The sequence below is a fragment of the Strix uralensis genome, chromosome 5 (genome assembly GCF_047716275.1).
Source record: "Strix uralensis isolate ZFMK-TIS-50842 chromosome 5, bStrUra1, whole genome shotgun sequence".
Lineage (NCBI taxonomy): Eukaryota > Metazoa > Chordata > Aves > Strigiformes > Strigidae > Strix > Strix uralensis.
The window spans coordinates 77687093-77704169 of record NC_133976.1 but is presented as its reverse complement, the minus strand read 5'-3'; the positions used below and the strand labels follow the sequence as shown (position 1 = coordinate 77704169).

General features: G+C 39.1%; 1 protein-coding gene across 3 annotated transcripts in view; it reads left to right on the top strand.

Moving 5' to 3' along the window:
• Window positions 1–14821, top strand: part of KIAA1549 (KIAA1549 ortholog) — a 154614-nt gene extending 139793 nt beyond the window's left edge. For 2 of the 3 annotated variants that reach the window (XM_074871830.1, XM_074871829.1), the window contains exons 18-20: window positions 1823–1968; window positions 3836–3990; window positions 9105–14821. In XM_074871830.1, coding sequence (XP_074727931.1) covers window positions 1823–1968; window positions 3836–3990; window positions 9105–9359 — 556 coding nt within the window. In that variant the 3' untranslated portion in view covers window positions 9360–14821. The remainder of the gene's footprint in view (window positions 1–1822; window positions 1969–3835; window positions 3991–9104) is intronic. The other variant, XM_074871831.1, reaches the window with a different exon arrangement.
• Window positions 14822–17077: the final 2256 nt, after the last annotated feature.

The window sequence follows — 17077 nt, the reverse complement described above, 5'->3', positions numbered from 1 at the left end:
TATATCTATCTATTATAAAGAAGATTGAGAAGAGAGGGTGATGGGTTATTAAACGTGCACTTTTCAAGTACAAACCCATCAGCAATAAAGGATATACTTCCTCTCCTCTGAAAAATGGGCACCAAAAATAATACATTTGCAGTAATGTTGAGAAAATGTTTTCTTTAGACAACATAAAAAAATTTTAGTAATTTATCAGCTACAAGATTTCAGCTCAGCACTGCAGGCATAAAGGGCCAGATGATCACATACTTTACTGGTTACAGTGATTAACATAACAGAAATGATATTGTTAAACATTACCTACCCGTTCAAGCATTTATTTTAACTAGATTGTAAGTCTGGTTTGAAATGGTTTCCTCTGGATCTGCTGAGTGGACAGGTGGGATTGTATGCAAGGGAGCTAGGGAAATTATGGCACTTCCACAAGGGGATTGTTTCAGCTTGAACCCCTTATACCTCTTCTATTTAATACTGTATACCAAGTAGCTAGTGCTTTAATTCACAATTACTTGTTTGTGCTTTATTGGGCTCTTATTTGGCTTTATTAGGCTATTATGATGACAACTTTTTTTGCTCTCTGGCTGTCATACAAAGGTGGTTAGTTTTGCACAAATCAAGAATCGTTTGAATTACATGCAGTCACAGGATTTTCCTGTAAAACAAAAGGGTGTAAAAATGAGATCTTGAGGAATGGGATATGTTGCAGTCCGTAGCCTAGAAGGGCTTAGATGCTGTTGTGGCAAAAGGGATATAAAACTCATCTCTCGTCCTCACTTTGTGTAATTTCATGTGCCTGATTTAGGATGTTTGTGTCATTTTGCTTCCTTTATACTCACAGTGAGAGGCTTCTGTGGAAAATGATTTAGTGATCCTAATCTTTTGCTTTGAATGCTTCTTGAAGGGCGTGTGTCTCTTCTTTGATCATACCTGGAGTCTAAGAGGGACTAGCCTAGTAACCTAAGCACCTGAAGTTTGGACATCCATATCTCCACCATATTAACAGGAATCAATAATCCTTGAAAACTCAGCTGCCATCAGTCTTTTAAAATATAATCTCTCCATCCCAGGGTTATGTTAATAACAAGCATAGAAAAAGCAGCGTTTCCATTTCCTTCTCCCCTCCTGTGAATGAATTATAGGGTTTCTTTTATGAGTCCCATTACCTTGGCACAATTAATGAAGTTAGATTGATGACAGTTTCTGTTGTTAACTCTTTTTAGAAAACATATAACGACTACCAGTGCCAGCATGAATTATAGGAAACATTAATTTTAGTATACACTGCATCTCTTCATATGTGCTAATGACAGCTTTGAGTAGTTTGATGAATCTTAAAGAGCGAAGTTTTGAAAATTTCCTGAAAAAGAATTAGAACGCTTGATGAAATAATAATTGTTTATGAAATACACATGTAATGCAGTTCACATGATTTGATTTAAACCAAAACTGTGTACCCAGAAACTCTTGAATGAGAGTCAGATTTGTTGCTAAGGTAAGCAGCTACATCACTCCTGAAGTAATTTTTTCTATTTTTTTCATTGAAGATGCTTTTTTCCCCAAGGGGAAAACAAATCCGTGGGCTTTTTTCTCTGCATTGAGGAGACTACAACATGTGAAAAACACTTGTGTGAAATTCTGTTAGAGTTTCTAACTCCTGTAGTGCAGGTCATGAAGGAGGAATGTTTCTCAGATGTAATTATTTTCTTGAACATCTAAGGTTAAAATGTACATTAAAACCGTCATAAAGAGTCGTTGTATGAAGTACACCTGCATTACTGTTTCTAATTAGGCAATTCACTTATTGTAATCTCTCCCACAGGCAGAACTTTGGGCCAGGTTTTCTTCAACCTGCAGAGTTAATGCACCCAGACCAGCAGCCACCTGAGGTTCAGTATTCCTCCCGAGGGATATACTCAGAGGAAATGCCATCAGTGGCACGGCCACGACCAGTTGGAAGCACTGCAGGTATACTTCGTTTAAGTTGAATATGCACTGAAATAACTGATCCTTTTCCATATCTACTCTTACACTGAGGTCACCATTAAGACGTCACTCTCCTTCAGCTGCTACACTTGAAATGTGGTCCTTGTCTTCACTGCCAAAAAAAACCCAATCACAAAGTGAGGTTAACTTGACATCCGTAGGACCTTGCAGAAAAAGGCAGTGTTTTGCCACCTTTTTAGTATCTTACAAGAATTGGTTATCTCACAGTATATTTAAAAAAAAAAACCCAACATTCTTTAAGAATGGAAAATTACTTAATTGTTTTAGAGCGTACAGTGTATGCTAACTTTCCACTGCCGACTGTTTCTTCTGTGCTAAATGAGCTAACTGATGCATCCCAAATCAGCCTGCTAAACAGCAAATTTTTAAAATACTTTTCTGCATCTTTATTTCTCATTTCTCTTCCTAGAAATGTATGCATAAAAGCAGGATCTTTTAGCTTCTGATGATAAAAATCTATTGCTGCTGTCCCATATCAAATCACCTTCCCTGATTTGGTTGTGAGATAATTTCCACAGCACTCATCAATGCTATCGTGAATAAGATTCTAACATAAAATGGCAATTAACCAGCAAACATTGATTCTAAGAACAAAAGATGCTATTCTTATGCAAATGCCACAGTTAATTTTCTCCCAGAGAAATGTTTTCTTCCTGGGGAGTTGGAAAAGACTGGAAGTACAGTCATATACTCATGTCAGAATCCTAGTTTTGGTAGCTGCTCTTCTCTCCCTGTAAATGTTAAATGAATGAGAATGACAGGGATGTAGGGACTGTTACAGATTAATGATGATTATTTTATTGTCTGATTCACACTATTCTCTAAATGTTCATGTATATTCTGCTTTAAAGTTTGGAGGCAATTCAGATGATTAGTTCCTGTCCTTCAGCATAATTATGTGCAAATATCAGACTTCTCGAATATCGTGGTTTTTTGAGAGAAAAATATGAAAGTGACCTAACTGTCCATCACATAAATCACACTGTTTTTGTCTTTTCTTCCTTTTTTTGTACATACACACACACAGAGTTTTCTCGTGTATCTGTGGGTTTATTAAATGTTTTTCATTTCTAATGAATAATAAAATACAATAATAATAAAATAAATTGAGTTTCCATGTGGGAGGAAATTCGGGAAAAAGGAAAGCTGGCATGTTGTTACATGTCTCTTGCAATTAATGGTGGTAGCTATCCTTGCATGTGTTTGAAAGCAGTGGGAGGGAAGGGAAAGGAGAAAGGAGGAGGTTAGCTTTCAGGCTGAAAGGAGATACAGTGTGTTCTGACCTTCTCGTTCGTCAACGACAGCATCGTTTAATATTTAACCACAAAGCAAAGCTGAAAGAACCATACTTGTATGGTCATGTATTTTATTCTTCTGAGAGATGGAATAGAAAGCAGTCTGGAAAGTTAGGGTCTTGCCAGTGTGATGCGAATAAGGTGTACCACAGGAGCAAATGTCTTCTCTTTGCTGCTAAGTAATTTATATGAAAGCATTGCCAGGGCTTTCAGTAAACACTGTTTGGAAAGGGCTGGCATATTTTTGGAATGAAGTGTAGTCTATGTCTGAGATGCAGGTACCTCAACCTCTTCTTTCAGTGCAGTGGCAATGAAAAGCATCACACTCAAATGAACTGCACAAAATGCACGTAAACTTTCCTTCTTTATTCTACACTGACAGCCTTCTTTCTGCTGATTTTTTTATTAATTACACGGAAACAGAGCTCCACTTTCTTCTTGTCTCCTGCTTCCAACAAAGTTTTGTGTTGTCATTTGTCTGCCCTACAAACTTGACTGTGTATAAAGATGAAAAAACAATATTTGCTTTTAAGGTTCTCAGATACAGCACCTCACTCAGGTGGGAATTGCTAGCAGGATCGGAGGTCAACAAGTGGAGATCCCCTCAGGCAGAGCAGGGCATGGCCAGCCGGGGGGGCCAGGGTGGCCCCAGTACCGTGGAGAGGATGAATATGCTAGGCGAGATGCAGTGAGTACTGTGTTACACATTTGCATAGTTTCTGAAGTAGTGATATGTTCGGGTATTTATTTTTTCCTGCATTACTGTTTGGAACTTTTTCCCCCTGGAATACTTTCAGTTGCTTCTCTGACATTCTTTGCTTTGCTCTTCAAACCCTCCTTAGCTCTTCTAACTTTTGCTTGCTGTTCTTTCACCTTTGCTTCTCTCTAACTGCTTTCTTTCACTTTACCCTAACCTTTTTTTTTTTCTCACTTGAGGCCTTAACCCATTAATTGCAGTTCGCCCAGTTCTGCTTCTGAGCTCCAGCAGAGGTGGATACTGCTTTCCATTTTCTTCTTTGAAATACGCCTCTGTATTTTGAGATCATTGTAAGTAGAAAACATTGAATTAAATTGTCCCAGGCTACCATCCTACTTTGTATTGGTATAGTTCTTTTGTCTTCTGTATTAGTGCGCAACAACAGGAGTCAGGGCAACGGAATGAGGTACATACTTGCACGTAACAGTAGAGGTGTTTCTAAACAAGTTTTTTTCCTATCCTCAGTAAGCAGGATATGGTAAATTAATATGTATTCATTTGCCAGTGTTGCCTAGGCAGACGTCATGATTTCATGTTTTTGGCAGTGATGTTTCTAGAGGCTGACGTTTCTGATTCAACCAGATGTTTGAGGTTGAGGATAGTATATGCCCTTTCCAGGAAGGATACAGTTGCCAGCTACCAGTCCATGTTTGATGTACTTGCATCCTGAAGCAGACTGACCTGCTTATTGTAGTACACTCGAGAGTGAGAAGTTTATGCTTTTTCTTTTGCTCCTTTGCTTAAACTGTCATTTTTCTGGTTTCTTCCTTGAGGGAGAAAGGAAGGATCTCCTTCTTTTGCATACTTAGGGCAGTGTATGTTCACACTACCTGAAGTTGTTTTGCAGTATTGAATGATCTCGAAATGTCTTTGCAGAAAGGAAATGCAACAGGATGGGCCTTATCTTTAGATTTGGTGAAACTGAGCTGGCACCCACTCCCAAGTGAACTTGAGAGGAGCAGCATAAAGCTTTTGAGAACTGGGCACACTAGAGACAAACTCTACTCAAACTATTCAAAAACTTTAACTGTCAAATCCAAAAAGATGTATTTGCCTAATTTAACTTGTTATCTGTGCTTGGAACTGTGGTATTTGAGTGCAACAACATCATGATTTCAGTTTACATCTAGAAGAGCACTTACATGAGACATCTTAGTGTCTCTTCTGTTCCATTTTCAGAGGCATCTCTAGGTTACCATTTATTGCCCCTTCTTATAATTTGTCTGTCTTTTCTGAAAATTGCTTTTCTACATCAGTGGGCCTTTCCCTTCTGTCCCCCAAGTGCATATTCAGACATTACTATCTTAATATTTTGTTACTTGAATTGCTAACAAATTACTGACAATTCAGTTACAGACCCATTGTCTGAGATACTATGCAAACAGTTGGTTTTGACATCAGTTACCCACACACTTTCAAAGATTCATGGCCCAACACAATGTGATTTGATTGCAGTTTGCACTTTCAGTCACCATTTCAGATGGGTACATGTCACCTCAATCCAGGTTGACTTTCTTTGAATTAATCTTTTAAGCACTTCCTCAGCTTTGCCAGAACTTTTTGCTCACTGATTGCTGCAGTTCACGTGTTACTGCAGTGTGATTTTTTTTTTTCAGTTTTGTTTTGTTTTGTTTTTTTAAAAAAAAAAAAGGCAAAAGGAGGAGATCATGGACTAAAACTATCTGAATACAGTGTCATTTAGTTGTAGGAGAGCTTACCTAGTGCTTGCACATCCCTTTTCCTATGAGGAATTCTTTCTTTTTTTGCAAAGGATTATTCCCATTTTAAAAAAAGCATTATTAGATGAGCCTAGTCTGGTAGTTTTCTGTAGTTAAATAATTATCTTCAGTTTGGGTTCCTTCACTAGGACAGAGCTCTAAATTTGCCTTTCCTGCTTTTGAAAAGGAGGTTTTAGTTAATGACAGTCATGTTGCTTAAGATGCAGTATTCAACTAATCCTTTGCAAACAGTCTTACTGTTCCCTCATTCTGAGCAAGTTTCTAAAATGAACCTCTGCATTTAGGGAAGATTAGATCTAGAGCATTCTTCTCACCTGCCCACTCGAGAGGGATCTGCATTTGTGTTCCTGCAATGGCCCTTTTCCTCACAGTATCTTCAACTATTATTCCTGCAGTCAACACCTGATTTTCTGCTGGAATATGACCTCTCATTTGTGTCCCCTGACCCAAAGCCAGTGTGCAGGTTACCATCAGTTCTCCATCTAGAAGGCCTAGGCAACCAGGATAATTACAGCATTTCCTTAGCTGGCACAAAATACAGTGCTGAGCAAGTGGTCATTTTAGCAGCAGAACAAATGAAGCCTGATTTCTTAGAGATGTGTGTAGTGTCTTGCATATCTCTACCACCCTACTACCACCTGGCATCACCTCCTATCCATCTACAGTCCCCTACAGCTCTTCACTGGTCTCCCAGGTCTTCTCCAGGTTTCCAGTGTTTCCTCCAAGCCACCCTTATTCTTTTACTCTGTTTTTATACTCTGGCTGTCCACCATAGTGTCTCTAAACCATCTCACCATACTTTAAGTTGTGTCTCGTGTCCCCTAGCTAACTCCTGTGAGATCATGCTGGCTGTGACAGGTCCAGCTGAGCACAGCCTAACTTGGCCTTTCTGCCCCTCAAAAGCAGATTAAGGATAGCAGAAATCAGGTTGTGTCTAATTAGCTACCTGTTTTTGTGAATTTTATATCTGTTCATACATACGCATGTATGTGCGTGTATATATTTATACATCCAGTTCAGTTGAAACTGGCCACAGAGTTCAACAATTATTAAATGGAGATTATAAATTCACAGTATCATCTCATAAAACTTCATTCCTTAAGAAGGAAGATTCACTGAGGATATTTTTGTCAATTTTGTACTGCTATTAATTATACAGAAGTTTCTATAAAAAAATATATAATTTATAGATACTGTATAAAACTGTGTATTGTTACATATATAATGTATTGATATCTATTTCTGCTAGTGAATAAATTTTTAAAAAAACAGCAACAATTCTTCCAACCTTTTTACTGTCCTTATTTTGCTATGGTAGTTTAGTATAGGTTAGGCTTCTAAACCAATCTGGTTTTGAAAGTTCTCAGACCTGTTTAATTCTGATGTTATATATGACATCACAGAAATACACACTTTTGTTTTTCTGAGATATTAAGGAAACTTTGATAGCCTTAATATTAAAAAACAGCCCCTGTGGTCATCAGATGTTCTTCCTAACTTCCCTTAAGAAACCCTTGTTACGGTGCTGATTCAGTGCAGTATGAGCTAGGAGCTGAATCATGTAATGCACTTTAATGTGAAAGTAACCTGAACATAATTTAGGTTGCTGTTAAGACTCATGTATCAAGGAATATTTGCTTTTAATATTTTTTTTGTCATCTATTTTCTATAAAACCACAGAGTACTTGTCAGGTTTGCTAACTCTAGACTGCACATATGAATTAGTTTCAGGTTTCACTGCTAAATGAATAATTGTGAACAATCAAGAGACCCATTCATTCCTTTCTGATACTAAAATCACCTTCCTTTTATAAGAAGACAGGATGTTACTTGGAAAACCTTCTTTACCTATCATTCTTCTAGTAAAGCCTCTTTTCCACTTAATCTCTCTCCCCAAAGTAACTGTGTAAATGATGAGTGCTGTACATGAGCTGTGCAAGAGTCAGAATCTATTATTAGTTCTACTTTATATAAAATGGCTTAGATTTTATTTATTTATGAGAGGTGTTAAGGAACATACTCTTGTGCCTTTCTGTGTTCCCTGCACGCTGCTGCCACAGTCACTCTAGGTCCCCCATACCCTTCCCAGGCTCTGCTTTGTAATCCCTTCATTCCCCTCCCCCTTGGCCCCAAATCCTCTTCTAGCTGACCTTGCTGTCCTTTCCTCCCTCATCAGATTGCTCTCTCTGCTCCTGCTTAAGGCATATCCACACAGAAAGCTAGTGCTCACTAAATTGTGATAACTGTCCTCTGCACTTGCAGCAGCTAGCTGCTGCTCATCCCCAGCGCAGACCCTTTGGAAGGGGATCACACTGCTTTGCTCCCAGTTGTGTGTTCAGCAGAGTGTGTCCAAGTCCTTTGTGTCCAGTGTTGTCTTCTGACTGCCTCTCCGCCTTCAGCAGTACGAGGCACAAGGAAACGCTTGCTTTGGGGCTGTCAGCTGGAATTTAGATTTTTGAAATGTACCTTGTTTGTGTCCATGCTGGGAGTTGGTGCAGTCACCTAGTGTACTGTAAACTCATGCTTTGTTTTAGTGTAAGCAGATTTTTTTCCACACAGACAAGCCCATAAACTCAGGTTTCTGTTTTCAATCTCTTGTTTTGTTAGAAAATGTATGTTACTGAACAAATGCAGAATTAACCCCTTTCTACCCTGAAACAATGATTGTCCCTAAACTGGGATAGTGTTTCTCAGATACGTAAACCAGCTGTTGAGTATAGAAAAAACTAATATTTCAGATTTGAATAATCTTCTCCTGCTGCTTCTTCTGTTGACTGTGTTTTCCTAGGCACTGGTCAGTCACAGGGTCCTCACAAGTGTACAGTCTGAACAGGCAAGCCAGGCAGAGAAGGGGAAGCTGAAAGTAGTAGTATCTCTATTTATAAATGGTATGGAGAAATGACAGCTGGGAAGAGTGATTTGCATGTTGTCTTTTAGGAGATTGATGGAAAGACAAGGAAAGATAAGCCAGTTCTGTTGACTTACAGTTCTGCGGTTTTTCTTCCCACCTCCTTCCCCTTCAGTTTCTAAACATACCATAGATTAGAAAGGTGGTCTGATGTTTTAACGGATGCTCTGAGATTTTGAAAATCCCTGAATTTGAGGCAGTCCAGCAATTTTGTGTACACTTGTTGTTTTGTGCTCCATAAGAGGAATCACTCATTCATACAACAGAAGAACAGTGGCAGCAGATAGAAGCATCTCCATGCTGCTTTCCCTCTGTTCTTTGCCTTTTTGCTTTCTTGTCTTTTCTGGGATTATCATGTTTGTTCAGAAAGTACAATAATGCTTTCTACCTTTTTCCAGACGCATATGCATGGACACCAAGAATATTCCTCCTCACCAGTATTCCAGATGCCGAGGACTTCAGCCAGGCAGCCTTCGGCACCCCCTGCTCAGCTTCCACACAACAGCCTTCAGGGCCAGGGCCTTTGCTACACCACCAGTTCCACTGAAGACCTCCAGCCAGGTCACTCTTCAGCCTCTCTTATCAAAGCAATTAGAGAAGAACTTCTACGACTTTCTCAGAAACAGACAGCAGTGCAGAACTTCCATAGTTGATTTAGCATTCCCTTGCAAATCTGCCAGGTATCTGCTTCCTATGGAAGCAAAGACTTAGAGGAAATCAGCAATGAACTTTCACAGCTCTGTTGACAACACTCTGGAAAAAATGAAAAAGGCAGCAAAATGAGGATAGTAAGGAGAGATAGGGGACAAACAGGGAAAATCATCAGTGTCATCACAAGTAATATTAAATAATCTGCTAATATTACGGTGCTCCTCTTCTCTCCCTACCCTCATTCAGCCTAACAAATAAAGAAAACCTTAGGTCAAGTCGTCAACACTCCAGCAACAAAACAATCACAGGAACAAACTCCAAATATGACAGACTCCTTTTTTCTAAGGAAGTAGGCAAAGGTTTGAATAAACTAAGATGACATTTTGCAAGAGATTACAAGTATTCTGATCTCTCCAGTGCTTATGGGGAACTGGTTTGTGTTGTTGTGCTGCAAGATTACAAACTATATCAACTCAAGGGTGTTGAAGGTGGGATCCCACCCATGTAAGAATCACTTTGGTTGTCAGGAACAATGGGACTACTTAGAATAAAAGTCTTTATGAGCTACGTGTAACAAACTGGAACAATAATTGTTATAGCTCTGTGCTTCCGAATGGAGCTACCCTCTGCACTCTTCCTTGTTTTCCTTCTGGTGCTGAAGCTTCAAGTGTTCCTTCATCTTCAATGTTTGCAAAGTGAAACATTGGCCTTGTATAACTAAGAAAATATCTGTAGACTCATTCAGGCTGGAAAAACAAAGCTAAGCATCCAAACAGAAAGGGCTTAGTATTTATTTTGTTTTAAAATTATTGAAAACTAGGCAAGGAATACTCAGCCACAGTTGAATTTGGGGAAATGTGTATGTATACCTTTAAAAAATATATTTAAATACTATATGCTCTTGCAAGACCAGCGATAACATAATTGCCACTCTGTAGTTTGCTTTGTGGACAGAAACCAATCCAGCCTGACTGGTACAGGGTCACCAGCATTACGTTATAAATCGATGTCCTAAATCATTGCTTATGTTTGGATCTGAATAATTTTAGTGAAAGTCAGTGACAGTTTAGAGCATTAACATAGGCTTAGATTTGCGGTTTTGAGACAGTTTCTATATTTATACTTGTTTCCACTGTCCGTTTGGACAAAGCGTAAGCGTTATCCCCATGGTAAGAATGGTATGTGCCATGGAACTGTTTGTTGCTGTTTTTTCCAGAGTTTTAATTTAATATTAGCTACGAATTTACTAATATTTGGCCATTGCATAACTGTAACTGACATAATACATGCAGAAATTTTACTTAAGTCATGATTTGTTGGAGTGTTTTTATTTTCAGATCAGACTGAACTAAAGCTAACAAACTGGCTCAGAGATAGAGGATATGCTCAGTGTTTGAGGAGGCTTGGGAGCCTTGCCCTAGAAAAATGAGAAGCAAAACTATTTGGTGCTACAGTGTGAGTGTTTCAGACACTAGCAGGTGATAGTTGTAAAAGGTCTAAGGAACAGTAGTCTGCCAAAGAGATCATTGGGCACTTGATCAGGGTAGGCCTGTATTTGCCTTACTGGGGTAGAAACGGCGTTGGTAAAATACAGGTGTATAACGCTGGTATGGTGTGGTCGTCTTTCCTGGTTCCAGTGCACAGGACTATGACAGGACTAACTCATACTGAAATGAAAACAGGTAGGAGGACACCGTGGAAGAACACTGTGTACCTTGTTCATGAAGTTGTACAGAATATTCATTGCCAAAGCCAAAACTAGGAAGCAACTGTCTGCTTACTGATGTGGAAAAAAAGGTGATATGTTTCCCCTCTTTATTAGGAAGTTCAGTTATTTTTCTGTTTACCCATGATCATCAAAAGGCTATATGAAATTGTTTTGAGGGACTTACTGTAGGGAAGCAATCTAAATTAATTTCCAATTCCCTGGCCAATACAGAAAGCCTTCACGGGCACTGGTTGAGGTTTGAATGCAGTCAGAACACCAGCATGGTTGTGAACAGCAGCACCGACAGGTTATTATGTATTGAATTTTTTAAGCTTTTTGTTTAATAATCACTTCTAGGATAAAAATAAAGAAACATTTATGTTCTGCCAAGTTTGTAAACGTGAATGTTGCCAATACTTCTGCAAAATGTCAGGTTTTGCAGAATGAAGAGTGTATCAGGCAATGTTCATTTGCTCTTTTTGATGATGCTGAATACTGACTGTTCCTAAGCATTCCCATTAAAACCATCTCTTTCAGAGCCCACATCCTTCTCCAGCTTAATTCTGCTGTGAGGTCAGAGGCCAGTGCTTATGGTATTAACATGTTATTGTGTCTTCATTTCAAGAAAATGTGGGCTTCTAGAAAGTAAGTTCATTGTCTGGTTGCTGGTTCCAGCTATTTAAGAAGGAATATGAAATAAGAGCTTTGAAAGTTAAGAGGTACTTAAGCCATTTCTCAATCCATTTTTGCTAGTGATGGCAATGGTATTATGATATTCCATCTTTTTATGTTTGGAAGAATATCCTTTTTCTTTTCAGTCCCAAATCTTACAAAGAACTTGGGACACAGGATAAATATGTACTGATAAATAAAAGGCATTCTGATGCAAAAATCCCTCTTTAAAATCTTACAAATTCACAGAGCAGGACAGTAAAATGTAAGAAGTTGGAAAGCTATGTTTGGAAGTTATGTTCTCAGACAGGCTGGAGACCTGATCCACTGTTCACAAAAAATGATTGGCATAGTCTGTATCTTCATATAGTAAGAAAAGTAACACACAGGGCACCAGTTCCAAGGAGGGTCTTAACAAGGGAGACCTACACTTTCATTTCTGCAGCTACAGGAAAAGCTGGGTTTTTTATGTGCTACAAAAGGACTCTGTGGAATGCATGTGCCAAAATGTGTGTTTCCACTTGGGAATTCAGGGAAAAAAATATCTGTAATCTTCTGTATCCCCATGTGCTTGAGCTCTTTTGCCAATTTTTTTTAATTGCCCTATTAAAAGGGGGGGAATCCAAACCTTTTTTTCTGAAACTTGAAGTATCCTGAATTTAAGTATCTGTTAATGAATCTACCAGTTTCTGAAAACAGTGATCAGATGAGAAGTTGGTACAGGCACAGAAAACTGTTACCAACAGTTACATCCATTTCCATGACTAAACCATCTGGTTCATGGAATCCTCAGGCTCTTCTCTTTCTTCACAATTTTCCTTGACATTTGTGTTTAGTCTGTGTTTAGTTTGGCATATAGAAGAACTTGGCAAGATGAGAGCTACGTAATTTAACTTGGTTGATTTGCTTTTCCTTTTTATGGCCAAAATGTTGACCTCTAGCCTGCTTCTTGATTATCTTTGGAGCTAAGTGAAATTTTACAATTATTTTTCATACAATCAATTTGAAAGGCGGAGCACACTTCAGTACTATAAAATATTCTCTACCAGCATGTAACACATGGTCCTGTCAGTGACTGTGGGCATGTGACTGAGGAAGAAAACCTTGTTTTTAGGAGTGAATTGCATAGATGCTGGACTCATGTTAAATATGGGCACTTTGGAGCAATAAGTGGAATTTCACTGACCCTTTGCAGCATACTGTACTTGCAGTGGTTTGGAACAGGCTTCATATATAGTGGCTGGAGAGCAGTGGCATCACACAAGGTTTATATATCACCTCTGCACCCAAAGAAGTGTTTGGTGAGACATTGGGTACCCCAATATCACGCACCTTTATGCGCACACTTAAATACATAAATAGAAAGAGGCTGTTTTACAGGGATCATAACTTCCCAAGAACCAAAACAGTTGTCACTGTTGTGTGTTAACTCATGGCTTGAAAATACATTAGATAGATTACACAAGGAAGCTAGTATGTATTCAAGCCCAAGTGAATGCCAGTTGTGTGGTGTGTGGATGGCAGTAGGCAGTTGAACTCATTTTTGAACTCCTACCGTCACTACATTCTCCCCTTTTCCAGCTTTAACAATTTTTCAGCTCAAGGAAGAAACGGGCATTTCCCATTCCATGCCTTATCTAGCAGTTCTTTGTTAACTGGTGCCAGTCCTTGAAAAAAACATATCTTGGCCAAGAGCTTTGAAGTGGCAGGATGAAAAGCATTTGTGACATTGAGGTGGGAACATATTATGGGCCATATATTTGCAGCAGTGAAGAAATAAATGGATTTTTTTAAAAAATAACACCCATTTGGTGTTTTCCGAATATGGACATAAAGCTGAGAATGGATTAAAAGAAAAAGCATGACATCTGATTGTCAGAAGGCAAAGGACAGTATCCAGGTCTCCAGGACCACCTGTGACAGTGCACTAAGATAAAATCCTGGGGACTCCCCCTGCCCCCACTCAACACAGCCCACTTCTGTGCAGTCCTTTGCCACTTGCAGTGCTGGTCTGTATGAGTGAGGAACATCTCATCAGTGAGACTCCCAAAGCAGTTCACCATGCCTCACCATGGTTTCTCCAGGACTGTTGAGATGCACCTAGAGAAAAGTAGCAGCTTTAAAGTGCTGCTTAAATGTGGAAATAAAAATCCAGTTCCTTTTTCCTTTTCCATCTTCCTGTTAAATTTTATTTAAAAATGGGCGGTAAACCCTGGGGAAGTATTCTGCTGTCACCAGTCTGCTGTCATTCATGTATTCCACTACGTGTAGGTCCTAAATACTGAGGAGGCAGAAATTAGGAATTGAAAGTTTTTGGCAATGCTGATGAAGATTCACTGTAATTTTGCAATATTTTTGGTGTGAGTGCATTTGAGTGCTTGAAAAGTCAAGTATCTCTGTTACAATGAGTGTCCCTTGAAAAGCATCTTATGTCAGAAGGAGGGCTGTAAAAATTTTCTTCTGTATGCCTGACTCTGATTCAATGAGGGCAGAACAAGCTCAGCTTGTGACAGCTCATACCAATAGGATTGATAGTTCAGATCCAAATGTTGGTCTGCATATTGTCCCTGGTCGCATCTGCATGACTTCCACTGAAAACCCTTTAGTCGCATGTATGCTTTGGAAAGAGAATTTATCCTACAAATTCTTTAGTACAGTTTGGGATGCGCTTGACAAGATGTGTCTAGCTTGACGTACAAGTCCCAGGGTGTTTACTCACCCTTGAGAGTAAGAAACTTCAGAAGCAAAAAACTTGTGGAGTTGCACTGCCTTTTTAAAGAGACTTTTCCGGAGTAGAGCTGCAGTCCTGTGAATCCCACTGAAGACTGATAAATGAGAAAAAAGTTATGTTAGTACTAGAAAAATACAAATTTCTTTGCACTTCATAGTTTGTAGAGCTGGAATGTTTTGTCTTGATTTCGTGTTACTTTTTCTTGATACTCTTTACATTTAAAGTATGTATTTTCCTTTGTAATGGCCACTCCTGTTTAGTTTTGAGTAGTTCTTACTCCATAACTGGAAGTTTATGTTTAGGCTGTTACATCTTGCCTTAATTGGAATAAAATGTTGGCACATTTGAACAAATGCTCTGAAGAGTCTTTTGAAATGAGTGCTAAACCTCCGTGGATCCATGATGTGGTTGGTGGTTCTCAGGTTCACTTACAGTAATATTGTCACATGCGGAGCAGGCGAAGTGAAATGAGAATTGAGAGTAGAAAAGAGATTGAAAGATGAAAATGGTTGTTTTGCATTTCCAATTATATTCTAATGTACACATTTCTTAAGAGCTCTGTCATGTTCCCATGAAAACTTCTCGAAGATTTCTGTCCCAAGGCTTCTCTGAAGTTGATTTTCTCATCCAGGCTGTTTGAATCTTTTAGTGCTGTGCATGATTTAAAAGCAGTAGCTGGTTATTGTTTGTGTTTCAGGAAAAATTTCTTTGTATTCAAGGAAAATTAATGCAGTGTTGTATTTGGCAATGTGCTGCGCTCTTTTGGTCCTGAAATGGAGATCTGAAAGAAACTCGACTAAAGAAATGGGAATTTAAAAAATATTGCAATAAAAAATCAGGAAGCTTTCTCCTTCAACTTAAGGAAACAGGGGAAAGAATTGTGGATTAGCCACTATCAGTAGTACTTCAGCATAGTTGCCAAGTATGAAATTGTTCAAATTCTATGCAATACAGGTGATCTGGGCTCCCACAAACTCATTAACTGATTACTGCATTCCTGGATAAAATGGTTTCAGGTAAGTTGCCTTGTATTTTGCATGGAACACTTCTTGTCAACCATTTCCATGGGTGGGTCTGATCCTTATGACAGTTTCTTTCTTTGGGCTTGACGATGGTGGCTTTAAACAAGAACACATCAAGAATCCAAGATGAAAGGTGAGGGATCTCCCATTTTAGAGGATTTCTAGATGTGCAGTCAAATATTTACATTATTGCTACATCCTCCTATACTTCACTGCCATGTGGAAGAAAACTTGCTAGGACGCTGGAAACCACATTCTTGCTTTTGCACGGTAGAACTGCAAAGAGGTTAAGAGAAGCTGTTTGTCATTTCCAGCAGACACAACATTGCCTACAATAGTCTCACTTAGGCGTGGGAGAAAAGTGTGCTGTTTCCTGCACTTAAGAAGCACTTAACTCTAGTGCCAATGAACATTATTTAGTCCGCTTCATTTAAGAATGAACTAACGTCTCTTACCTAACATCACACAATGTCTGTGTAGACATTAGTATAGCTCAGCTGAAGCACAGTGACTACTTCATATATTTGAGCCCGGAGGGTTGCCACCTTAGAATTGGATGTTGCTGGACTGATCTGGTGTGTATATACCGTACGTTGAAATGCCATGAAGGGGCAACAGCCTAGCAGAGGTTGCTTTGCAGCTGTCTCCCTTCTCTTCCCCCATTTAGACAAAGCAGACATTGCTGTAGAGGACCTGAAGAAGTACTGTAACTTTTGCTCCAGAAAGTTGCACTGCAAAATGAATTTAGCTGCATGTTTAATCGTGAGCTGGAAATGCCAAGCTAGGAAAGGCGGTTCTGGTCCTCCCAGTGACTCACCAACAGCGGCTCTGTGTGTTGGTACCACTTGTTTTGTCTTTATGATTGGAAAAGTCAAAGATACTGGAAAAGGCAGTGATGGGTTATTAATAAAAAGAACTTAGTGAAGTCATCAGAAAAGAGGCAGAGCTTACAGAAATATCATCAGTTGGGAGTCGATTTGATTTCCAGTTCCCCACTGGAAAGGGAAGAAAAGGAAAGGACAAAATAGGTCTTCTGGGTTGATGCAACCCACACTGGGCACAGCTGTGGGCAGGGAATGAAGGGGGAAACCTAGTGTATTGGGTAAATAGGGAATAATAAAGGTAAAGCTGAAATGGGTAAATAGTTTGGAAAATTTGGCCACTGAAGAACACAGAGGCAGCAGAAAGTTTAACTAGGACTCGGGGATTAGAGAAATGTCTTCCATATAATTATTTTAAAAAATATAGCCACTTATTAAATAGTTTGAGGGTGACACTGTGTTTAAGTTGGTGCACAAACTCAGTAGTGAATATGTGAAGTTTATGGAAAATGAGATCAATAGAAGACACAAGGAAACCAGAGTGATTGTAATCATGAGGGAAAAGTTGAAAAGAAAGTCATAGAAAAGTATTATTGCATGAAACTATCTACAGTCCTCAAAGGATTAATTTCAAAATGCCAGGGGGAAGAGCTGCTGCAAGAGAGCTCAGTTCTGTATCAGAAGCGTGCTGGATTTCACCTGTGAGCAGGGCAGAGGAGGGGAGGGGAAGGGAGGATTGCTGTGTGCAGCGTGGTTTTTATCTTCC